We start from the raw sequence: 26846 nt of genomic DNA, 5'->3' as shown, positions 1-26846 counted from the left end.
TGTAATCATTTGAGTGCAAAACAAAACTAAGTAGCTGGAAGAACATGGTAGATGTAAATAGAGAGCTGTTGCTGTAAACATGAAAGCAGTGATTCTGCATACCTTCCTTTCAGCATCAGAAATATCACGGCAAACAACACGCACTAGTGGCCAACTTCTGCAACTGTAAACACAGTGTGGGAAAATCATAAGATACCCACAAAACATTACAGAAAGGCAATAGTATTTTATTTAAATGAAGAACAAGGTACATCATGTGTAGAATAACAAATGTCAAAGTCCCATTTGGTTGTGACGGGCCTCTCATGCAGTGACAGTACAGTGGGATGTGTTCAGTATGCTTGCATGCATTTACATAGAAAGAGCCCCTAAAGCTCAATATAATTAACTTCACTACAGAATGCAAAAACGTGTGACCCTGTTCAGGTCCTGACTCATCCTGGCCCCTCTCACAATAACAGGCAGGTGTATTGAAACAACTTTAAATATTGCAAGTATAAAATGTCAATTACACATTTTGAATAGCTTCCACTGTCAGTTTATGCTCACAATCAAATTATCCTCAAGTTCATATTTCACTGAGTTTTATAGATTCACACCAAATCAAAATGCATCTGTTTCTTTGCCAACAACAGTAGTTTTCAGTACACCAGAAGCTGATCTCTATCATTCATTAAATGTGTGGAAACATTTCACAGTACAAAACAAATCCTTGCTATAACTGAATCGTCCCTGCTGTTTAACTTCTCCAGTGTCCAGTTTTGGAAATGTAAAAGCAGAATGTTATCTGTGATGTGTTCTGAAGTGTAGACCAGTGATGAGAAAAACAATCAAATAAAATCAGTTGTCATAATTTAAGCACATAAAGCACTCTACGTATAGCCGCTGAGTGCGTTCACCGTAACAATCTGACAGGGTGTGCACCATAAAGACACGTCATGTGCATAGTACAAGTCTTAAAAACAGCAAGTACAGTTCAGAGCGACATGCAAGTACAGAGGTGAGTACAAAAAACATCCAGTCCCTTTCTCATACATTCAACACCGAGATGCTGAACTAAAAAACGTGTGGAAGCATTGGAGTTCTAATCAATATTGTACCAATAATCTATGCTTACTAGAGACACATTCAGTTATTTTATCCATACACCTGGTTTAAAAAAAAGCAAATGAAGGGTAAATAAAAGGAACACAAGTGAGGAAACATTTCTAATTAGTTGCCATCAGATTTGAAATAAAACATATCAACTAATAAAAAATGAACGGATTATTCCGGTCAATACGTCAACGGATATATCATGCATAGATTTGTCTGCATTTGTCTGCATTTACTTCCCTCTTAAGCACACGTCAAAAGCAGCTCCAAAGACTCAATATCAACTTCTTGTTTTGTTTTTGCTTTTTACTAACATTACAATTACACAATTGTTTTTCCCTTTTTCTTTTGAGTGTCCTGAATTGTGCAATTTCAAATCAATGCAAGTAACCCTTAAAGGAGAAAATAAACAAATCAAATACAAATGTTCACAATTTTACTTTGATTTTCTAAAGTGGTAAATTATTTTTCAGCCTCTGAATAAATGTTTACTTTAAAAGTAAGAGAAATGCACAATACAGCTGAAAAATGTGAAACTCTGGCCCTCAGTACAACATGATATTGTTTATCTAAAAGGACGGATTTATAGCTTCCACAAGGAGTAATTTTGCCCCAATATGTCTAATGTGCGTTAGATAAATCATAATTTATCATTCAATTTGTTTCAGCTCAGTGGATTTCAAAAGTGATACCAAACACCTAAAAATCATAACTGTTCACTTAAAAAATATTCACTAAATGCATTAATTTTACTAGAGAAGAAAATCCCTTTTGTTCTATTTCATTTATCTGCAGTAATAGTTCACAAAACACTCTATCAATTATTTTAAAGCTTTCTATTGGATGTGATAGCTGGAAAACTTGTATAAAAAAAGTGTTAAACTGTGATGTCTATAAGTATGTGAAACTTTATAAATAGCTTATACAGTGATTGCACGGACAAAATGAACACATGCATTCAATTAAGTAAACATGTTTTTTTTCTTCCCTTTTCATTTTAGCTAAACTGTACAGATAAATCACTCTGAAGTATCTTACAAAACTGCTCTGAGAGCAGATTGAACCAGAATATCCTCCACTTAAGAGAGTGCCAATGGTGAAAACGACCATTACCACCTACTTTACGTTTCACCTGAAGGTATCCTCAAGTACAGAAAGCAGAAACACGACAGGTTAAACAATCATAAAACCCAAAACTGTACAGTTGAAGCCTGAGACGAAGCATGCTGGGACTATAAATGCATGCAGGATAGGAAAAAGGGGGACAGTCGAGTTGGCAAAATGGGGTGAAATGTCAAGGTTTGTGGAGATCAACTCCTAAAAGGTCAACAAGTTAGAGTCACAAGTCCCACAACTCCAAGCTAATGTGTTTCAGAGGAATAAAGAGAATAAAAGTTAAGAAATGGTTGACAAAGTGCCTCAGATTAACTTTCGCCACATTTTTCGACCTCCTTAAGTAAACCTCCCGCGTGCAGCTACCAGTTTGAGAGTAAAGGGGTGTCGTGTGATTTGGTTGCACGTAGGAATATACCAGCATGCATAATTAAAGCATCTTCATCAGGAAAGAGCCTCATCCTCTCCCACGTAGGGCAGGCCCATGCTTCTCAGCCCATCTCCACTTTCCTGTTTCCTGAGTAAAACACCAGAAACACAGCATTAGTTAAAGTAAAAAAAAAAACAGCTGTTAAGCCCTGCTTAGGAAATCAAAGTAAACATTTAACAGTTACACAATACAAACCAGAATGCATTAAGAAGCTTATTTCTACATTGCATGGTGCAGGGAGAAAAAAATATATACCGGTATATCTAAATAAAGGCTCATGCAAAAAGAGTAACAATTTATCAATATGTGGATGCTCTTGGCTTATGATGTGCGGACAAAAAAAGTTGCTACATCATGTGGTAATTTAACTCATTCAGCATCAATAATCTCTAGCATGCAGGGTAATACATGATGCTGCATGGTGTCATTTCAAACCAAAGTATGTTGGATTAAGCAGCAATCTTACATTTGTATTACAGCAATTATAACATGGAACAATAAACCAAGAACTATGTTGTGTTTTTTATATATTTTTTTATGGTCTCAAACGTTTGGTATGTTATCAAATGGCTTTCTTTTCTGCACTACACTACACATGCCACACCAACAGCAATCTCACGCATAAAATCCAGGGCAAATTGTCCTCCAGGCAGCCTAATATGGTCAAAAGAGCAAAGCATGGCATTCCCTGAAATTGCTTATCCAAACATCCCTGCTAGTTTACAAACATCAAAACCATCCAGGGGAATAAACAGTCACTCATATCATGCCAAGGGTTAAACAGTTTTCTCTCTACCACTTAAACCAGGCTCCTTACTCATTTACCTTTTTTGGCTACAATGAATGTAGTAGTATCTCACATTGCCTGCTTTGCTTTTCCTGCAGGGCAGCAGAGGAGGAGAGAAATAATAACAGTCTACTAATAGCCTTTCAGCCTAGCAGCTCCAAGAAAAGATGTAAATATGGCATTGCATTGCATGCAGACTCGAAATATTATTGCTGGTCCTTCAGTGTTTGTGTGTGTGTGCGTGTGTGTTTGTGTGTTTGCGTACAGAATCCTTACGTGAGTGTTTGCCCTGCGGCGCACAAACTACTGCGGTCTTCTTTCCGACCCAAATCAAAGGGATTTCCAAAAGAGCGCTTCCTCAACATAGTTCTCACGAGGATCTGCAAAAAGAAGTGAACATTATAATATATGTTATTTATTTTTTAGATCCTTACAGTAGAATAAACTCTGCTTCAGTTTTGTAATATTCATCATACCAAATACTTAATGTATACTTAATTCACCAACCATCACCACAGCAGTTTTTCTGCGCTTTTATAACAAATGGCAACATGATGGCACATCTGCAGAATCGAAACGTTTGATGAATTCACCATTTGTACTTTTTGACAGAATATGTATGCACAAGTGGCAATTTCTGCCCTTTTAACTGAAATACCAATGTGCCATGAAGATAAATTCAAAACCCCAAACTGTCATATTTCTCGCAACGTTTGCTTAATTATTGTAAGTACTTTAGATGCATTAAGTCAAAGTCTGTTAATGTTACACATTTCTGTTAGCTGTGGGCGTGTGTTTTGATGTCGGCGTTTACTCGACTACTGCAGCTCACTGCGTGGGCTGCTTCTTCCCAACTTGAAAAGGGCATGAAAGTTTGAACGTCACAAGAATAGTGAGAAGGAAAAAATAAAACAAAACCTTGAGTGCATCTCCAAAATACTACAGGCATTGTTGAAATTAATGCAGGAAAGGAAATGACTTCCTCCAAGGTGCAGTTTGTAATGCTTGTTAATGTTTATTTAAGAGCAAAGTCAAATGAAAAGCTCACCACTGTTGCCAGACTTGGAATGTGTTTAACAGAGTTCTCCACTTCCTCCTCTGTGACTTCAATGAGCATACAACAGTTGTCATCCTCAGGGGGAAGAGGCTCAGCACCGTGCCGCGTCACCCATGGGTGCACCTGGACACAAGACAGAGGACTGATGCAGTCTTCTCCTCTACTAAATCAGTGTGAGATATTTATATAGCTTTAGACCGAGACACATAAAAGGAGGACAAAAAAAGATTAATTTCAGAGTTAAATGAGTTCACTCATTTCAGCTTGAAGTTGCCCTTATTTTGTTGAATCTTTCAGTCACACACGATAACAAAAAGCTGCGTGTTGCAAACAGTTAAGAAACAAGCAGGATTTATATGTGGTACACAGCTTTGCCTCAAGAGGGATCTTTCTAGTCATGATATGCCAGACCAGGTTCATCTCATCTTTTCAGAACAGCTGATATTTTTGGGAGTTCCCACGTACAATACAACAGATTTCAAACGTCATCTTTACACTTTACGCAGATGTCAATAGTGTCAGGATCATAATCAAGCAGTCTCTTGGCTTAAATGGTAACTGGAAATCTATAAAAGGTGTTTGTTTTACGTTCTTGACCAATTAACCACTGACAGGTAAAGTGGATAACACCTCCTTTATCTGCCAATCGTGTTAGAAGGGAATGTTCTGCTTAGAAAACTGGCCTCCTGGCATTTACATAGATAACATTGACATTTTTTGACATTTGCCCTGCTTAAACATTTGTGCAGCCTATTCACACCCTCTATTTTGACAACAGCACTTGCTGTGAAGGGAAGAAAAGAAAACAAAGTAGGAGGTGTCAAACTTGATCTGGTTTTAAAACTCTCTGATGTCATCTGTGGGAAGAAAACACACTCCACATCCATCTTCACAACCGTGCAGATGTGACTTATGTTCCTAAGAGCAATTTATACTGAATCAATTTTCATGCTTTGTTTTCCGCAATCAAATGCACTATTTTCATAGGTCAGACTATATTTGCACTACATTCTCTATTTTCAGTCATATTTTCAGATGCTCTCTCCAAGAATTGAATATCCAGGGATTTTTTTTTCACTGGCAGTATATCTATCTATCTAACTTCATGACAACTTGCACTGAGTAGGCCTTAAAATCTAGAGTGATTTTCACAAATCTGACACTGATGGACATTTTGAGGCAAAGCTCTGTGATATTTATGCTTCTTGACTGCTCTTATTCAAACAATGTGTTGTTTTTTTTTTGAGGGATGCGATATATCTCCAATCCTAACACAGTTACTTCACACAAAGGAGAGAATAAAAACATAACTGGACAGGCGGGCTGACTGTGACTTCCTTCAATACTGAGCCACGTTAGAGGGACAGAGGAGGAAAAGTAAACCTTCACTCTATTAAACCGTAATGCCCAGTACTATCATCATAAATTAGGTGCTGCAAAACGCACGATTACTGGCTCTTAAAAGTAGTTATGCAATGACATTAAGTCACTTAGTGAAATAATAGGCTGTTTGAGTATTTCCAAGTAAGAGGAAACCCCTTGTAATTCTAATTCTCAAGTTTCTGAACAAATTAACACGTTTACCCGTATCTGTGGCACTGATATCCTGGTCTCTGGATTTTTGTCCAGCATTTTCAACAACAAGTCCTTGAGATCATCTGATATGTCGGCACTGTTGAAAAGAATCCAACAAAAAACAAACTAGATTACACAGCAGTTTACAGGACATTTCAGCACATAACACAACATTACATAACATTTACAGGACGGGATCAGTTTTTCTTAGCTAAAAAAACAAAACACAAAGATGGAAGTAAAATGACAGGAGAGTGAAAACCTACTGTTCTGGTATCACTACCGGTTGCGTCTTGATTTTTTGGTGAAGACTGATTATACGCTCGTCCATAAACGGACACTGTAAACACAAGTCTGACATTTAGGAGAAACTTCAAAACAACAAACAGTTATACTCATCTATTTTTGTCCCTGCACACACTCACCATCCCAAAGACGAAGCAATACAGCGTCACTCCCATGGCCCAAACATCCAAAGCCTTTAAATTAATTTAAAAAAAAGAAGAATAAACAAGATAATTTGTTCCTGTATTCTTTAACAGTTAACTCTGATGCTGTGTTTATGAAATACATAGATGGACTCAAGAAAGTGTTTCAGGAATTCAAAGGAATTTTAATCAAAAACAAAACAAGACAGACAAAAGGAAAAAGGTTCTGCATTACTGAAAACCATCCCCAGATGGCACTAGCCAGCTTAATGTTACTTCACCTTCCCAGAGAAATTCTTTATGGTCTCCGAGAGCGCTTCAGGAGCCAGGAAAGCAGGCGTTCCCACTGTGCTGGTCAGGAGAGCGTCAGTCCCTTCAAACTGGTTACTAACTCCAAAGTCTGCTATTTTGATGTGTCCATCTTCTCCCATCAACAGGTTAGAAGGTTTAATGTCTCTGTGGATGATCCTCTGGTAATGCACTGGAAAATAAATATTTAGAAGTTCCTTTTGGTGGAATTTGTTCATGGAAAAACAGGAATATTGTATTTTTCTCTGTACGGTATATTTATATATCCACGTGAGTGCTGCAAGAAGACATTTCAAACTAACTTTAAATTGTTTATAAATCAACTGTTGGCGTGGTGTCGTTAAGAGGACAGCAATCGATAATTTTGTTGAATACTCATATCAACAGGAACAGTTTCTGCTTAAAATGTGTCATTCTTAACACCCTAACAAACTTCACTGTGACTTAAGCATATTGTTTCTCTGAATGTGTATCTGAATGAGTCCGTTGTGTCTTAGACTCAGTACTTTCTTCTAAACAATACTTGTGCAAAACCTCTTCTCATGAAAATGCATCAAGAACCACTGAGATTGTAGGAAATTAGCCCTGTGGGAGGAGAGAGTCAAGTACAGCTTAGATGAAGAACTTGTGAAAATGGCAGGAAGAATTATAGGGCAAGTGCAGAGCTTGAAAAATCCAACACTAAGAGCTTCTTTTTGTTATGCAATGACCTAATTCGAACTCAGACAGTCATAACTGTTCATGATGAACTTTTATTGCTTAAACGGCATGCTATAGTTACTATAATGTATTGCCTTATCCTGTTCAAGGTTGCAGGGAAAATAAGCTTGTTTTGAAACATAATAGTTTTTGTTCCAGGAGCTCATTATCTATTTCTAACAGCGGTAAATCAGCATTTCAATCAACCCACTCTCAACCCACACATTAAAATAACAGGCTGAGTGGAAAGGTATAATGAAAGGTCTAGTAGACTCACAATACTCGATTCCCCTGAGCAGATCCTGGAAGTAAAAACGTGCTTGGTCCTCTCTGAATGGTTTATCTGTTGGCACCTCCATCACAGCCCTGAACACACATAAGGGTACATAAACACGATCAAATGGCAATCATAATTAATGAGATCCAGCTCATTCTGGTGCTACAGTCATTTCCATAAAATACATTTAGCTTACCCTTGCTTTACCAGCTCAAACACTGTATGGAAATAAAAAGAAAGAGTAAAGATTAGTGAGTGAACCTTTTAATCTATTGAGACAAAAACAAGCTACAAAATAAATGAAATATACATTTTAAATGGCTTTATTGCAAGCATTTTTTACTGTGTCAGACATGTGTAGTACTGAGGGTGGACTGCTGGGCCACAACAACGTACCCATGTACAGATGGTCCTCGCTGGGGTCATCCAAAACCTGGCAGTTGATCACAAACAGATGGAAATAGGTGCCAACACAGAAAACACACAGTCAAACACACAATTGATAATCTTTTGTATGTGGCAAAACTAGATACATCTTCACTGTAAACTGTTTGATATTCTGTTAAAATATTAGAGAAAGTGCAAAGCAATGTTGATGAGACAACAACTACGTTCCTCAAAAAGTCTTTTAGCTCTCAAACTCTGTTTTGCTGCTTCTTACGCTCTCTCTTTTAGGATGAGTTAAGTGTATTTTGGATCAATCTTTAAAGAATCAAGTTCTAATCCTTATTAATCCACCCTTTTGCCACACTGTGAAGAGACGCAATCAACAGACTTAACGCCAACAGCTTTAGTATTTGCACCCTGCTGTACATAATGACTTTTTACAACATGGCTACACACATGTGATTCTAAACCTAATTAAAATAGCACCATACTGAGTGTGCTCTAACATCACTCACCTCAACTAATTTGACAACATTAGGATGGTCCAGTTTTTTGAGAATGGCAATCTCTTGATATACTCGCTCCAGTGGCCCCTTTGGCTGAGCAGGGCCTTCAGGGAGAGCTCTGGCTCCACGAGGAGGCGGCCTCCCTGACGGAGAAGAATGTAACATAACAGAGAAGGGCAGAAAAGGAAGACAGTGTGGGTTTTTGGCATTATGGTGCACACTTTGCATGTACCACAGGAACATGAGACATCTTTCTCTCTGCTGTGATAACCTTCCGCCACTGACTTACGTGGGAAACCTGCTTGCCTCATCAGCCTCTTCTTGGACAGCACTTTCATCGCCTACGTAAAAAATGAAATGGAGTTGGGTTGGTGGAGGGGAAGGGGAAAGGGAGAGGGAGTGGGAGAGTCACATAGGCAGGAGATCCAAAGAAAAGAGGAACAGAAAGACAAACATGAAACTAGTAAGATACAGAACATTAATGCAGTACTTATTTTACAGTGTGCCCACTCTCACACCTACAGATGACTGTACCGGCATTAAAAAATGTTTTTCTTGGCTTCAACATCCTTTCTATGTTTGTGACAAGCTCTGGCCAGTGTGATCAGCATAAGTGATTTATAAGAACCAGACCTGCAGTACAATGCACTAGCAGTTGGATTGAAATATAAAAGTACACTAGATAGGACACATATTTAACAAAATCCTTACAAACAAGGTTTCTTACAGACTGTCTGGTCTGTGAAGCTTTGTTATTGTATGGTTTTTGGCTGCTGAATATAATATCCATTTTCTTAAAAAACACAATATAGCTGACGAAATGGAAACAGAACTGATAAGAAAGGTTTATGTGCCTACAAATATACCACTTAAAAATCAACATTGGCTTGTAAATGCCAGAACCGTCTGTGTTCGTGCACTAGAAGCTGCTAGCTGGTAGTGAGTCAGAGAAATCCTTGATCCTTCCTTCAACAGTTCCTAGAGCTGCCGGTTATTGAGTTAGAGTTAAACAAACAGCTACATTGTTAGGAGGGGAATAGACTTTAATACTGCAGATCAATGTGCTCAGTTATTATGAAAATTATATAATCACTGAATGTGGCAAGTGGGTTTTCACTTGGGAGAAATATTAAAATAATGATCATGTCACTGTGAATCACTATCATGCAGCTTGATTAGACTTGCTGCAATAATCATGCACAAAATGTTTCAGCTGATGTGTTTCAGGGTGCTATGCAATATCAATTATCCGGAGATATGTTTTCTAACAGTTTACGCAGAAAGGAGGAATTATTGTGAAGCTAGATTGTGTATGTGGGGTGTGTGATGAGAAACAATGCTTGAGAGGGAAGTGAGACAAACCAAGACAACATTCATCAGTGTTTCCACCTTTGAACACACCTGTGTGTGCATGAAAAACTTACATAGTATGTGTTGTCATCCTCGTTGTAAGCCAGCTTGACAACACCATAGGAGCCCTAGGTAAAAGAGATAAGAAGCCAGAGACAAAAAAAAAAAAAAAACGGAGAAAAACAAGTAAAATCACGCCATGTACAAAGCAAACATCTCAAATACATAGACATATATTCAAGAGCAACACAGACATTTACACATACGGGGAGTGAGTGGGCCGACAGTACACTGAAAAGACCACCAGCTGCTTCAAAGCAGGATTGAGAAATCCAATACATCTCCCATCTCTCTTCACTTTTGATTTTAGCCTAATTAAGAAAACTGGATCTGGTTTGTGCCATCAAGCTTCTCTGCCCACATGGACGAAATTCAATATATGAAGAAAAAAAAAAGAAAGTGGGCCCAATTAGTAGCCTGGGCAGACAAATCCATGCACATAAAACAAACGGAGAGAGAGGGGGAGAGAGTGCAGGATCAGTTCCTGCTGGGGGAGCAGATTGTAGCTCAGAGAGGCAGCAGGGAGCTCATCCTCCAGTCCATGAGATCATCTGATAACAGAAACCTCTCTGACAATCTTAAAAGGCTTTAACTGTCCCCACTGGACTCAAAACCCAACGCGTTAAAATCTGTACATACAGAAATTCACAGATACTCATATTCTGCCTTACAAAAACAAACAGTCTGCAACATGCATACATGAACAAAACACCCACATCCTCACACACACACACACACACACACCCATAGACATACACTAAGCCTAGCACAACCCTTGGAGAGCGCTATTTATACCAGCCTCTCCATCTTCCAACTCTCCCATGGCCTGGTGGTTTACATAGAGTCTGGGAAATGAGGACAGCCGGGAGAGAGGATATCAGAGGCTGTTACTGCATGTCCTTGATGATGCACGTAGCTTGACAGACATGCAGTAGGCGGAGAGGTGAAGGAAATGGAGGAGTCAGTGAAAGGAAGCAATCAGTGAGTTGTCTCTGATGGTACCTTTCCAATCTCATCTTTCAGTTTGTACTGGTTGAGTTGAACGCAGTCCTTGAGGAAAGAGAGGAAAGCAAAAAATAAGGAGGAGATGTTTTCTTATAAGGAAGATTTTCATCAGCGAGCGCATGGACATTATTGCAAAATTCAGTGCACTGATGTATTCTCACAATTATTTTTCACATTTGCATTTTCACCACTTAATGTGTCTGCTCATAAATATTCCAAAGTGTCTGATGTTGACAAAAAAAGAAATATGTTCTTCTCTATGATAATGTGTGTCCCAGCTTTATTTATATTATTCATAGGAAAGTAGGCTGGTGTTTTTTTTGCGCTTTTTTTGGCTTTTTTTAAGAGAATCAAACATCAATCACTAAAAGCTAAATACCACAAATATTTAAACATCCAACATTACAAAGAAAAAAGGATCTAACATGAATCTGAATAGCTGGATTATAGCTGGGTTATAATGAGTATGTTAAGTGAAATAATTGCGTGAGGAATTGCACAACAGACACCAGTAAACAGATGTGTAAAAGAGCAGGTTTGTGATCCAGAACAGCTGAAGGATCCGGTTCCTAGTCTCATTATACAGTAAAGACAGTGTAGACATTAAATACATGATAAAGCATCTGTGATTTTCCATAGCCTCATTTAAAATAATAAATATAAACAGATTTTTGATTATTTACTCCAAGACACTAAAAGCATTATTCAATCATCTTCAAAAAGAAGTTTCCTACCTAATAAGCCATTTGTGAAAACAAAAACCCATCTGAATACCAAACAACCTCTTCAGATTGTTGCCCTTAGAAACAAACTAACTACTTCTACATCTAAGATGAATCACAACTATTATGTGCGTCCACTGAGACTACAGAACCTTACCTTTGCACCCTCAAAGTGTGGCCGTTACCAGCCGCTGCTTTTAAGACAAATGCACAAGTAGTTCTGCTTACTTTGAGTCCAGACTGGTATTATGATACAACTAACATGTTTATTTTTCTAAAAGAAAAACAAAGAGTCTGACTCTTGTGCCTGAGTTAGTTTGCCCATCCATGTGTGATGCTTTAACTGCAAAACACACAAGGAGATAAGGTGATAGAATGAGTAAGAATGTTCCAAGATTATCTAATCATAATTACTACTGTGCTGCTGGTGACTTAACATTAAGTAATTTCCTCTATTTGGAATGAGCAAAGCAGTTGTTTGATGAATACAGGCTGATAGATAAATAATAACATTGTTTTATAAAATCTAGTAAGTGGAATCATTTCAGCCTCAATGATTTACCATACCTGGAGATCTGTGATGGAAACGATGTGGGACTCCACAGTGGGCCGACGGGGCAGCCGTGGAGAGGAGTGGGGTGATGTGATGGGGGAGTACGGTAATGACGGGTATATGTATCGCCCATTGAGTCCTGGGGAGCTGCAGGGAGACGTTGCCGTTTGTGAGCGCTCCTGCAGAGAGAGTTTGCGGTCTGACAGGCTTAATCGGCCTCTTTGCTCTTGGCCTGTGGGCAGCAGAGCCTCTGGCCGACTAACTGTGTGGGACAGCAGGTCACAGGATGGAGTCCGGAAAGGGGCTGCCTTGGAGGAAGCTGGCACCGGCGTCTCAGAGCTGTCCATTTCCTCTACCTGAGGTGATGCATTGAAAAAGGTTAACAATTGCCATCCGTATAGGAATTTAATATCAGTATAAAGTATTCTCCGTCAGCTTTTATGAGATTTGCAGCTAGTGTTTACTTTTAAACTGACATCTCAATTTCATACAAAACTATTATTCAGTCAAGCTTTTTCCATTCTAATTCAGAATTCAAGACATGTAAAATAATGTTATTACCTGTATAATACAATGTATCTTTTGATTATAATCATTATCCTAATGTGTAACTTTGACATCCCTAGATTCCTCAATCTAACACACACTGATGTTTGCACTAGGAATGGGTGATATTTTACCGTTCACGATAAACCGTCAAAAAAAATTCCTCACGATAAGAATTTGTCATCTCACGGTAAAAATGATAAATTCCCATTGATGACGTTTTTGTGTAAAACTGATTTATGGTTCTGTGTTAAATCCACGCACAACGTACGGGAAGGAAGGAAGGAAGGAAGGAAGGAAGGAAGGAAGGAAGGAAGGAAGGAAGGAAGGAAGGAAGGAAGGAAGGAAGGAAGGAAGGAAGGAAGGAAGGAAGGAAGGAAGGAAGGAAGGAAGGAAGGAAGGAAGGAAGGAAGGAAGGAAGGAAGGAAGGAAGGAAGGAAGGAAGGAAGGAAGGAAGGGAATGAGCCAGAAAGAAAGGAAGGAAGGAAGGAAGGAAGGAAGGAAGGAAGAAAGGAAGGAAGGAAGGAAGGAAGGAACGAAGGAACGAAGGAACGAAGGAACGAAGGAACGAAGGAAGGAAATGAGCCAGAAAGAAAGAAAGAAAGGAAGAAAGAAAGAAAGAAAGAAAGAAAGAAAGAAAGAAAGAAAGAAAGAAAGAAAGAAAGAAAGAAAGAAAGAAAGAAAGAAAGAAAGAAAGAAAGAAAGAAAGAAAGAAAGAAAGAAAGAAAGAAAGATAAATTCCCATTGATGACGTTTAGTAGTATTTAGTATCTTTTAGAGCAGTGATTTGGCTCCAAAGACTGAATGTGGTGATAGATTTATAGTTAAATTGGTTGAATTGGTATTTTTTTTATCGTCATTTTTATCGTTATCGGGATAAATGCCAGAAATTATCGTGATACATTTTTTAGTCCATACCGCCCATCCCTAGTTTGCACTGTGTAACATTATTTAAGTATGATTCATCTTACCTCCTCCACTTCTCCAGGTGGTTTACTGGCTTCATACTCTGTGACCACAATCAGGGACTCCATGGGGTCTGGGGAGGGTGTTTCTAAGTGGGTGTTTAAAGGTGGAGCAGGACAGCTGCACAGTAGATCAGGCAGGGGTTGAGAGGGCTGCACCGGGGCCGCATGACTGCCACAGGACGGAGGGGGCTCAGCAGAGGGCCAAGGGGTAACGTGGCAAGGAAACATGGTGCTTCTTCACAAAGACTGACAACCACTGATCCATCAGATAGAAACCTCAGGGGGAACTGCTCCTAAGATAAAACAGAAAAATGTATAATAAGAAAATAAAGTACATGAGGAGAAAAAGTGGTACTTTTTCACTTACATTTATTATCTTCTGACTGGTACTGTTTCAACTGAAGTATTAAAATGAGGTTACTCCCCCCTGCTTGATAGAAGTCTGAGAGCATTCAGTAAATAAAGACAGACCGTCCTGTGGGTCCTGTAGGAGGGGCTGATTTGTCAGATGTTTTATGTGAAAGCCCTGATTCTTTGTCATAGTCTGGATGTGTGGGTACCACAGACGTCTACGTCAGAAACAACTGAATAGAGCAGAGGTGGCAATTATAATGATTAGCTGAATTTTTAAAGTGCAGCCTTAAAAACTGTCTCTACCTCGTGTCCCCACTCTCAAAAAACAGACCGAAAACCTCCAGAGCATGTGAGAGAAATACACTGATACACACTTCCTCAGATATGATGAACGAATATATGAAAATGAGGATATGAAGAATTACTTTTGTACCTGTCTAAATATTGCTATAGCAAATCTCCAGCAACTGAGGGGTTTTATTTTCCCTTTCTCAGCCACACAAAAGCAGACAAAATCTTAGCCAGAAGCTATTTTAATCTGTTCCTCTTTATAAGCATGAGTCTTCAAGTGGATGTTGTCAGCCAGCAAGATCCTCCTGAACCCAGCACAACACTAAATAAAATGGGAGAGACTAATTCAAAATCCATTGCAGCTATGATAATTAGTCCCTTTTGGCACTGCTTCCTGAAACACTTCCCCACATCTCATGCAGTTAAGCAAAACCCAAACACAACCAAAGTTGTTTTAAGACACATGCGTTTTGGTCAGATTTCAATTGGGTAGCCTTAAAAGTGTAGTCCTGTTCTACCTTTCTGCTCTATCATCATAGTATAAAACATCTGTTTTACTGAAATGATAGCCATGACTCTAGGGACCATGTAAAAGAACATGAGAAAAAAAACAGTAAAATTGGCATATTTTCAGATGTACTGAAAAACAAGTCCTCAAATGATTGAAAGGCTTTTGCATGCCACGTCAATAGACAATTCTCAGAAACACCTACTCCTTTAAGGTGTCCACTACCTTCATAATTTCTCCTACTGAACTCCGTCCTCTGCATGTCTTTTCTTGAACTGATATCAAACCTGGCTGAGGTTTTGAACTATAAATGGTGTGCACCTTGTACAAATCTTAGAAATCTACAAATCTATATACTATCTATATACTACATTAAAGTCATGCACTTTGTGCATGACTTTTTGCGAAGGAAGATCAAACAAAATAAAAAAAACACATACAGTAGCAAATAATTATTTTTATCAAGATAAAGTCATGAAGCCAAGAATCCTTTATAGCTGCACTAAATCCTATGTCAGTACTATGTAAAACACCAGTACCACATCATCAATAATCAGTACTCGAGTTGTAAAAGAAAATCAGGGGGGATGGTGGATTTTATCATATGGGGACATATAATTTGCGCTGATTACAAATAATTATAATATATTAAAAAATAATAGCACTGACCAAAGCAAAGGAATGACATAGTGTGACGGAATGTAGGTCTGCTGTTGCTTATTTACAACCGTATCTAATCTGACTAAGCCAAGGAGTCTAAACGTGGCACTCTGAAGTGTGAGGCTTGTCAGCAGCTTTAAAAGAGCCCAATAAGGCATCTGCCTACAGTACCACAGTTTCTAGCAGAGTTCTTGTGTTAGCCTTAGTCAGTACTCGAGTTGTAAAAAAAAATCAGGGGGGATGGTGGATTTGATCATACGGGGACAGATCATTTGTACTGATTACAAATATTATAATATATTACAATAATAGCAGTGACCAAAACACCTGCAGAAATACTGCAGGAATGACATAGCAGCAGTTAAATGCAGCCTTCTGTAAGCTTTAAATATCCACTGGGCTTACATCAAATACATCAAAACACAACAATAAAAAACACTTTTCTGAACTTATCAATATGACTTTGTCCTTCACAGGATAAGTAAAATGGATCACTGCAAAAACTCAAAATCTTAACAAGAATATTTGTCTTATTTCTAGTTAAAATGTCTAATTTTAGTAAAAACAAATCTCATTACACTTAAAACAAGACTCATCACTGGAAAAAACAACAATTTTCACCTGTTTCAAGTAGATTTTCACTTGAAATAAGTAGAAAAATCTGCCAGTGGAACAAGATTTTTTTGCTTGTAATAAGAAAATAAATCCCACTGGCAGATTTTCCTACTTATTTCAAGTGAAAATTAACTTGAAACAGGTGAAAATTGTCAAATAAGTTATTTTTCTGGTGTTATTTTTCTGGTGATGACTCTAAATGTTGAAATAGCAGTAAAACCACATTCATTGATGAAATGACATAAGGGATGGAAAGGGGGGATGGCAGTTTTACAGGGGGATGATTTTGACCGTTTTTATTTCAGGGGGGATGCCATCCGCCCTCATCCCCCCTCAACTCCAGTACTGTCAATAATACATCAAATGTTTAATTACCTACAGACATGGAGCTGCACAAATCAGTTTCAAGGTATCAAGAAAGATGGGGGGTAATATAATAAGAGACACGGTTCACTTCTCCAAAACATAAGCAGACAGATCTTACCATATTGATCATCCACAGAGCCTCCACTTTTACCAAACATTCTGTTAGGTGTTGATTCATGCAAACACATCCACTACTACTAATTTCAGCTCTGGTGAGCAGATACACAGCAGCTCATCCATCAAAATCAGTGTACATTTGATAGTAGTTATACAACAGGATGGTATCTGCATAATAGCTAATTAAAAGATTTGTGCATTATTTCAAGAGCATTAATTCCATCTCTACATCCACTCAGCATCTTATCTGCTCATTATTGGAGGAGTTGAGGAAAGATAAAAGCAGACAAGGTTATACAAAATATAATAGGACCTCTATTGTGGATGTGACAAGATTGTGGCAGTGTGGGAACTGGGTTATATTAACTCACACACATAATGCAAACAAGACAGGGGTAGCTCTACGTGTAGGGTGAGGACTGTATGTGGGAAGAGCCTCTGAATTCTGTAGACAGTGACACAAACCAACAAAAAGAAAAATAGCTGTTAAGGGTGATAAGAGAAAGCAACAGAAATCAAATAACAAAATAGCAATAAAAATGCATGTGAACTGGATGGAGCAAATGGAGGTACACTGAAAATAGGAGTGATCAATTATCATGTGATTTGATCAATTTAAAAGTGATTTGATTAAAAAATATTATCACTGTGGTTTTTTTTTTTCCCAAACTCCCGCATGTTTTCATTCCTTGCTTCTTTCTTCACATGATAAATGCTAGTATTATGTTGCGGTAAAATATGGCTAAAAAATAAATAAATAATTAAAATAAATAATTAAAAAAATAAAAAATAAATAAATAAAAATAAAATAATTTATCACTCCTGTCTTCAGTTCACCTTCCTTTTAACTGCTCAATTTTTCAAGTCACATGCATTTATCATTGATATCTTTATCATACAACATTTGTAACTTAGTAAATAGTTGGTGTCACTGACTCCATCCTCCCTTCACCTTTTCAGAATTCTTATTACTCTACAAAACATCTACAACACATGGGTTAACAACATACTGTAACAATATGCTATATACTTGAGCTTTTCCTCCATTTTCCTCATTAGTCAGTATTTTCTTCAATATTGTCTTCAGTATTAATTTCGCATGGTGACATGATATCCTCATGATCTTCTAGTTCAACTACTATTCTTGAAAGAAGAAAGTATTAGAATCCAGTGGTTATATCTAATTAGCAGCACTGATTTGAAAATTAAGCTCTTGAAATCAAGTTTCAACACGTTGAATCAACACTTTTAACATTTTTCATGTTTATATCTAAACAGTAGAGCCTGCTTGAGCCACTTGGATACTGCTGCTAAACATCAGCCCTTTCTTGACCTGATTATCAGACCTCCATAAAAGCAGCCATTCTGACACTTTGCTGTAGTGGAGCGTTGAAGTGTGTATTGACACAATGCCAAGAGAAAAGGACATAAGCATTGGTTTAAGAGAAGTACTATTTCTACACATCAATCTGGAGGGGGTTATAAAACAATGTCTAAACAAGTAAAAAGCATTCAAGACAGCTGCCAATCTTCCAAGGAGTGGACACACCAGCAAATTTGAAAAATGAAAAAGTCAGACTGGGAAATGTTTATAGAAATAGAAGAAGAAAAAAACACTCAAAACTACACACTACAGGTCTCACTGAGCATGTCAAATGTTAAACTCAGAACACCATTAGAAGAAAACTAAACTAGTTAGTGTGGAAGGGCTAAAATGCTGCAAAAACACTCCAGTAATTCAGTTTGTAAGTGTAGTATGAGACATAATAAGAGACAGACTCTGTTTGTCTACCATAAAGATCCTGGTATAGACCCTTTCAGGTAGCTGGAGGCAAAACAGAGGAGGCCTGAATGAAAATACAAATATTCACCACTGTTCAGTAGACTGCGTTGTCTTGTTGTGTTGTTGGATGACAGAATGATAGAAATATCACTAATGGCTCCAAACTGAAATTCTATTGCACACCAGCCGCAACTCTCCATCAACCAAAAAGAAAACAACTTTGGTTAAAACTGATGCAGCGAAAAGACTGAAGAGAAGCAATTATAAAAAATGCTCTTGTCTGCAGTGCACACTTCATATCAGGTAAGTTAAAAAGAAAATGCATTTACTGTTATATGTATAACATAGCATGCGGTAGTTATCATCCCCACCTAAACAGAAATTGGATCAGTAATAAGGATAATGACTGAATCATCCTTCCACTGAGTCATAGTGTGTAGGTCAGCTAGTCTGTCCGTCAGGGTTAACTTCTTTTAACAACACTCAAGGTCCCGGTCATTAAGTAAACTGGGGTACTACTCAGATTAGATCACTAGTGCAAGTTTTACAAGCATTAATTTCAACATAAATGTTCAAAATTATTTAACTGAGGGCTGCTTACAGTATGCTGCACACAGGTTCTGGTGAAAGTATTTTTACTTTTTACTTCCTGCTATGCCCCGCCCACCAAAATACGTCATATTATTTACTTACGGTACAAGAAAGAGCATCAACAAGCATCATCCTGATTTTTTTCCGATTTTTTTCTTCCAAGCTGAAACAGACTACAGATTCTGAACTCTTTAATTTGTCTAACTGTATAATTCTATATGACTAATTAAATATCTTCATTATCGTTTAAATAAATATCAATTAATAGATGTAATTATTTATCTGCTGTATTGAATGGAAATACATACAAGTTAATAACACGGGTTTTGAGAAAAATGTGTATTGAGTCTAATTATTCAATGAACTGAAACTATTGATGCACCGATTGTTCGGTAACCGAAATTGTTCGGTGTTCGGTGGAATAAGCGGGGAAAAAAACCGAACAATTAATAACGGCGTTGTAAAATAAGGAAATAGACTGGCCGCTCCGTCCCGTAACGTTGCGCACTACATAAATTGTTGGCCAACCAAAAACTAACCCCATAAGAATTTTACCTAACATTCACCAGGAGGTGGAACCAAAACAACATAATGCTGGGAAATTAAAAAAATTTCATTTTTTTATGTTCAATAAATATTTTCTACCTTGTAATTTTGTAAAAGATTTTTTTCTTTGAATAGCATGCCTAAATCAAATGTATTTGATTTATGCAATGGTGAAAAAATTGGCAAAATAAATGAAAAACTGCTGAAGAACCATGTTCGGTATTGTTCGGTATTCGGCCAAGTGTTTATTATTATTTTCGGTTTCGGTTTCGGCCACAAATTTTCATTTCGGTGCATCACTAACTGAAACTAAAAATAAGAAAACCTTCCTGGTGGACTGAGACAACATATAGGTTCCTGTCTCATGTCAGAGCAGCATCATGATGAGTAAAGATTTATAACTAGGCCCTGTAAAACACCAACAGATGTTCAGCTGTTCTGCAACTCTTATTTCAAGAGTCACATGACCTGACCTTCGCAATCTGGGCAAAAAAGGGAGGACTTATCAGAGGCTGCAGGGGTCCTGGATATGTACAGCATTAATACCAACACAGACACAGTCCTACAGACATGCCCCAACATCACAGGGCCATCTGGAGTAGGGATGGATCCCCAGCTTCATTAAAAGATCAACAGAGCAAACTAACAGCAAGCGGTGGATCTGTGCAAGGGATAAGCTCTTGTGGAGAAAAAATGGATATCCATGATCAACTTAACTTCAACTTATTATCACAAAATCACAGCAGAAGGTACTAAGAGTACACAGATATCTAATGACTCACCAGTAATTAAATTCCAAATTAACAAAAAAAAGTAAAAATACAACCAAGACCTATTTTCTTAAGCAATCATCAGAGTATGTTTCACAACATCCCTTCATCTTGATTCATGATACTATATATAAAATATTATATGAGTGGAAATGTTATTAAAAGGAATTATAAAACATGATTTAAAATGGCAAAATCTAGTAGTAGTCACAATACGCCAACAGGGACTGAATAGTTACTCATGACATGTACAATCATTCACGTCCATCTACGTTTATAGTCTGCTTGAATTAATTTAGTGAGATTGGCTCCGTAATGCGATTTTTGCAACTTATTTCAAGCAGAGGAAGCAGCATAATAAAATTATGTTTTCCCAATTCCCTGGAGGCACCAATGTTTGGGTCTACAGGAGAACAAACCAGACCATCCAACCTAAGCATTCAGTGTGCAATGGTAAATAAGGGTTTTAATGTTTATGATGAACGTCAGTGCTCCTGGTGAATCGTATCCTTCACATGTAAGCACAGCATCTACGATGTATGTATGTAACATTAGATTACACATATTACGCTAAACATAAAACACCTGTTACAGGTGACAGAGAGACTAGTTAGGCTATAGATGAAGAGCTAAAGTATGTGTCAATGTGGTATAAAAGTGGTATGGGATTTTGTATTTTATATATTTGCACTGTTCATTTATAAAAAGAACATGAGTGATCCCGGGAATAATCGCTGATCAACAACCCTTTCTACATGACAGTAGCTTGAGTTAAGACCGTCTACCTGTATATGCACCGAAATTTGCATTATGATTTTTCAAAGCATCACACAGTATGTTCAGACAGACCTAAAAGGATACATTTTTGCTTTTTGTTATCTCATAATTCTATGTTTCAAAGGCCTTACATAGACCAATGAAAAGGGCTGCACAGAATACTTTAATAATAAATAATAATTTATTGCTGTATTTATTAACACAGAAAGAAGAATGACAACTTTCCATTCACAAGGAATTTAAATTATGACTAAAGGAAGATTGAATATAAAACTAAACAAAATAAAACAGATACATAAATCAATCAATCAGCCTATAGCTTTATCTGGAACTGCCAGTTTTTTAACATCAATGAGTGTGACTGGATTCCAATATAAGGAGTGCATTTGCAATAAAACACTAACTTTAACAACACAAAGATCTTGGCTTTATAATATATTTTTGACTCCTTAACAATGCAATATTTCCATATACGGTTTTAAAAAGGTTGAGATTGTGAAAAACCTTAGTGAGGATTTCACCTGGTGTCATAACACACTCCAATTCCTCAGGAGTGCTTACAAAACACTGTGGTTTCTGAACAAGCTGGGGAAATTTGGCACGTCAACCAGATTACTGAGCAATTTCGACAAAGATGCTCAGGAAGGTGTTGTCATCAGCTCCATCACAGTGAGGCATGGAAACCACACTGCGGGAGAGAAAGGCACTCCAGCGTGTAATAAAACCTCCACAACACATCTCTTAAGCAACCTTCCCCTCTCTACTAAACATTCACACCAGCAGGGTCGTCAGGAGTGTCCAGAACAAAATCACAGACAATACACACCCTAGAAACACCCTGGTCACACTGATCCCTCAGGAAGCTGCTGCAGGAGTGTGAACTGGACCACTATGTTCAAGTAATTGGACTTCTGAATTATTGTCCTCCAAGTGCGATAATGACACTTCGTTTTTACACTAATATTTTTGACCTTTTAGCTTTATTATGTTCTTTTTAACTTGCATATTATTTTTTATCCAAGTATTGTTTTTGTTTATGTGAAAAGGAGCAAGCAAAGTAAGAATTTCTTTGCTTGCTTCATTGTACGGCTGTGACATATATTGTCACCGTTATTGTCACCGTGTAGGGCTGGGCGATATATCGAGATTTTAATATATATCGATATATTTTCAAACGCGTTATGGTACGAGACAATATCGTTTATATCGATTTAATTTTTTTTTTTTTTTTTTTATGATTTTGATATAGCTTATTTTGTGACAAATTGACTTGAATGTTTTATTTGAGATTTGCACAAATGTTTTGTTATTTGCACAACTGTCAACCTCAGTGGAAAAGTCTGCCTGTTACTGTCTACATTGTATTAATTGCAGTGTATTTTAATTTAATTGTTATGCAGGAAAGGGATATTTGTTTTATTTTATTCAAGAAGCATTTTTATTCTATATATGCAGGCAGTTTATTTTTATTTCATTTGCTTTGTACATTTTGATATTGTACAGACCTCTGTTAACAAAGGTACCTGTGTGACATTTGGCACGAGGCTTTGTATTACTGTTTTTTTAAGGGTTTGCCTCAGAAAAAAATGAAGCTAACAGAGATGCTATGCTATAATGCTTTGATGGAAACCCCAATTATGGCACAGAAAAAATATCGATATATATCGAGTATCGCCATTCAGTTAGAAAATATCGAGATATGACTTTTGGTACATATCGCCCAGCCCTATCACCGTGTACAATAAAGTTCTTGAATATACACACACACAAAACTATGTTGAGCCGTTGTGCATGTAGGCTTATATTGGGCTGTATTAAGTCACTACACGTTAGAAATAACGTGGAATAACAGATTTGTAGAGGGTTGGTAGGTCACCACCTCACCTCAGAGTACAATCATCCAGACTCAGCGCCTTCATTTCCACCAAACTTCAATTCAAAGTCATGCTGCATTCACTGTGTGTCAGTAGAGGGAAGCTTAAAGTTTCTTGCTTTGTACAATTTGTTTTATTAACAGGAAATTCTGAGCAGCACAAAATTAATTTACGAGAGGAATGACTTAATAATGTCAGTAGTTTCTTCAATGTTTCACATCCAATCTAAGAAATCTGATTTCTAATTGCCATGCCTTTATTTATTCCTTAATTTATTTATCAATTCAGTCAGTCAAAAGATACAAAGTTAATCTACAAAAGAAACAGTTCTTAAGACTAGCCTTTGGAAACATAAACAAAACACAGTGAAATGAGCTTACAGCAGCGCTGGGTTTATCTAATCCACATATAACACTTTTCAATGTGAGCCATGACATGTCTACCTCCCAAAGGCGAGCCGTTTCCAAAATGAACATTTTAATGACGTTTTAGAGAATAACGCATATACAGTATTCCCGGAGAGGGGGTGAGTGAGCCACTTGACACTGCTACAACCATTTTCTAAATCTGTATATGTCCTATATGTCCTTTAACTCACAAATAAACATTTCAGCCTTCTGTCACCTATGTCATATTGCCATTTTAGGAACATCCCGTCTCTGAGTTATGCTGAAATACTAATCCATGAATGTTACTTCAAGACTGTACTTGAAATCCTTCATTACTGGGCTGTCTCAGACTTACGTGAGAGTTTCAAAGCAGAATGGTTGGCAGAGCCTTCAGATACCAGATGCCTGTATTTGCCGAACCAGTCCATAACACGGGCTGGGCATGCAGACACCTCCTTCAAGTTTGGCTTAAAACTTTCCTTTTTATTAAAGCTTGGGGTTGGTTAAACTTGCACCATTACTTTTGTTATGCTGCCATAGGCTTCATGGTGTACTATAGCACCACTGTTCCCTTTATGCCCTGTCATTTTAGCTGCAACTGATGTAAATAACTTTGTGCTTTACTTTTGCTAATGCATTTGTAGGCAGAGGGGTTGTCATCAGGTTATGTTGGAGCTGCCCTTCTGTCTATGGCAGGGGTCAAAAAATCAAAATCCAACAGCACTCACTGTAAGTACAAAACTTTTAATATATGGTTAAATCACTGCACAGCAGCAGAGAATCGGACGTGTTTCAGTTTACAGCCGTCCTCAGCGATGAATGATTAAGTGGGGGTCTCCCATTTATACCCATATATTAAAAGTTTTGTACTTACAGTGAGTGCTGTCGGATTTTGATTTTTTGACATGTTTTTTGGACTGGCACCCGGTGACAACACTTTTGGTCTTTTTGAGTGAGCACGCCTAGTCTGCCGATTATGGCAGGGGTCACCAATCCTGGTCCTGGAGGGCCGGTGTCCTGCATGTTTTACATGTTTCGCTGCTTCATTGCACCGTGATAAAAGTGGCTGTATCGTTAAGAGAATTGTGCAGACCTCAATGAAAAGCTGATGACGATGATTAATTAGAATCAGGTGTGTTAAAGCAGAGAAAACATGCAGGACACCGGCCCTCGAGGACCAGGATTGGTGACCCCTGGTCTATGGGATGTATTTTCTTTCCACTATCTGCCACTGATATACACAAGAGGCATGAAAGTGGAATTTTTTTTTGAATGAATGTGTATTTTTGTATAGATCTCTCTCCCACACACACACACATTCAATAAGGAAAACAAAATATTGTTACTTATTTTCCTTCTCTTTTCTGAATGAATGTGTGTACCTTTGTATGAAAAATAAAAATAAAAAAATGAAAGTGTAGACTTAATGCATCTTCTGGTTTCCTTTTGAGGCCATTTGATCTGAACCGACATGAATACATTTATAATAAATTAGACTTGGCTCTAATATAACCGCGATGAAATGTAGTCCTTTGATAGGCTGTGTTCTTTAACAGTTGTGAACTGAATTATTTAAATAAGGATCTTGAGGGAGTTTGTTTTTTTAAGAATAGGTATGAAACAGTATCAAACATTGCATCAGTGCAGCCACTGGAGAGTCTCGTCGCTTCTGCAACTAAAAACGACCCTTTAAAACCACATGCCTTTAAATGCGCGTCTCACCTGACGAGGATTGGTTTTTGCAGGTATATTAACTGACAACTTTCACATACTTTAAGTTGATGCATTGGCTCGAGCAGTTAGACGGGTTCATGTAGTGTTTGACACCGAAGCCGCAGCCAAGTGTTGCCATGTCGAGTGTGAGTGAAGCAGCTCGGCTAGCGCTAGCAGATGTTTCATCTGTCAGATACAGATGTGCAGGCGACGTGGACCAAGGTCTGCAGCCCATATCGGAAGCGAGCAGGATATCTAAACATACATGTTTGACTATGTTTTATTAAACTTACCTTTGCGTGTTAATCACGCCTACCAGCCAGAGATGAGGGTTGTTTTCCAGCGGAGCTGGAGCCAGTCCGTTAGCTGCTAGCCGAGGACCCGGACGACTGGAATCGATGTTGAGACCAGCCGGGCTGGTCGTCTTCAGTCTCAGCCCAAAGGGGGTGTTTACGGCAGCCGCTTCATGTCACCACCATGTTTAGAAATAATGGGGAAATGTGTTGCCCCCGGCGAAAGAAACGTTGCTCGAATGTTGTTCTCCTTTTGGTTGATCTCACGATTTCAATTCAAAAACATCTCATGCTTGATTTCTGCTAGCACCGCTTCACGGCCGTGACTCCCCCTTGCGGTGTAACAGGGAACTGCACGCCAGAATACTGTACTTCTGCTTATAGCCATTATGGTTCAAATATGGAACATTTACAATTGTTAATTCAACCGTCATATAAAAGTGTCTGTTTGACACACTGACTTCAAAATTACTTTTTCAATTTTTTTTTTTTACATTTCTCTTTCGTAATTTCCGGAACACAAACATTGAATTTGCAAATTTGCAGTGGTAGACAGTAACGGAGTAAATTTACTTGACTACTGTACATATCGAGAGGATTTGTACTTTGAGTATTAGATTTCTTTGGTACTTATTACTCTTACTTGAATAAATAAATATTTTTACTTTTACTCGAGTACATTTCTAGGAAGGCTGAAAAGTACTTGTTACTTTCAGGTCTGCTCTTTTTTCTTCTTCCCTAAATTCCTATTGGACACAAGCTGTTTTTGTCAAAGGAGGAGACCTATCACAGTGCACGCTCTCCACTGGGATGTACGTAAAGCGGAAATACGTCAAGCCTCCTCAAAACGATACCGCCAAAGTAGCCTGCGTTTGTCAAGACAGAGCTGCAACAATGGCTACGCCTGTGGTTCTAAAAACAGCACATCAGTGCAGCTGGTTTCAAAGAGTTAATTCTCAGAAACATGAGTTAAAAAAGATCCTTAAATTAATTTAGAAAAAATAGTAATTTACTGATGTGGAAAATAAGAAATTTACTCTTACTTTTACTTAAAGTAAATTTAAAAGCATTTACTTTTGGATACTTAAGTACCTTTAAAAGCAAGTACTTTTCTACTCTTACTCAAGTAATATTTTGACTGAGCTACTTTTACTTGTAACGGAGTAAATTTTGACCAGTAGTATTTGTACTCTTACTCAAGTACTGGGGTCGAGTACTCTGTCCACCTCTGCAAATTTGTAAACTGTTCAAAAGCAAACCATACATTTCACACCCACGTTTGTATTTTTGGGGCTATTTTAACCGTTTAAACTATTTTTGTAATATTTGAAG

General features: G+C 37.8%; 1 protein-coding gene across 3 annotated transcripts; it reads right to left on the bottom strand.

Annotated features, from left to right (window-relative positions):
- Positions 1–213: 213 nt before the first annotated feature.
- LOC133455344 (calcium/calmodulin-dependent protein kinase kinase 2) lies at positions 214–25822 on the bottom strand. Of its 3 annotated transcripts, XM_061734315.1 has the most exons (18): positions 25515–25822; positions 13871–14160; positions 12368–12709; positions 11076–11123; positions 10088–10141; positions 8953–9004; positions 8673–8806; positions 8167–8203; positions 7967–7988; positions 7771–7859; positions 6767–6966; positions 6483–6536; positions 6324–6397; positions 6067–6154; positions 4474–4605; positions 3702–3805; positions 3464–3517; positions 214–2725 (listed from the first exon to the last, which is right to left on the bottom strand). In XM_061734315.1, the coding sequence occupies exons 2-18, from the start codon at positions 14093–14095 to the stop codon at positions 2653–2655; spliced, it is 1782 nt and encodes a 593-aa protein (XP_061590299.1). In that variant the 5' UTR covers positions 14096–14160; positions 25515–25822; the 3' UTR covers positions 214–2652. The 3 variants fall into 3 exon arrangements, with proteins under 3 accessions (XP_061590299.1, XP_061590301.1, XP_061590300.1); XM_061734317.1 differs by lacking the exon at positions 3464–3517 and having other exon boundaries at positions 3691–3805; XM_061734316.1 differs by lacking the exon at positions 3464–3517.
- Between the last annotated feature and the right edge of the window lie 1024 nt (positions 25823–26846).

The sequence above is a fragment of the Cololabis saira genome, chromosome 11 (genome assembly GCF_033807715.1).
Source record: "Cololabis saira isolate AMF1-May2022 chromosome 11, fColSai1.1, whole genome shotgun sequence".
Classification (NCBI taxonomy): Eukaryota; Metazoa; Chordata; class Actinopteri; order Beloniformes; family Belonidae; genus Cololabis; species Cololabis saira.
This window is presented reverse-complemented; position numbering and strand designations above follow the sequence as displayed.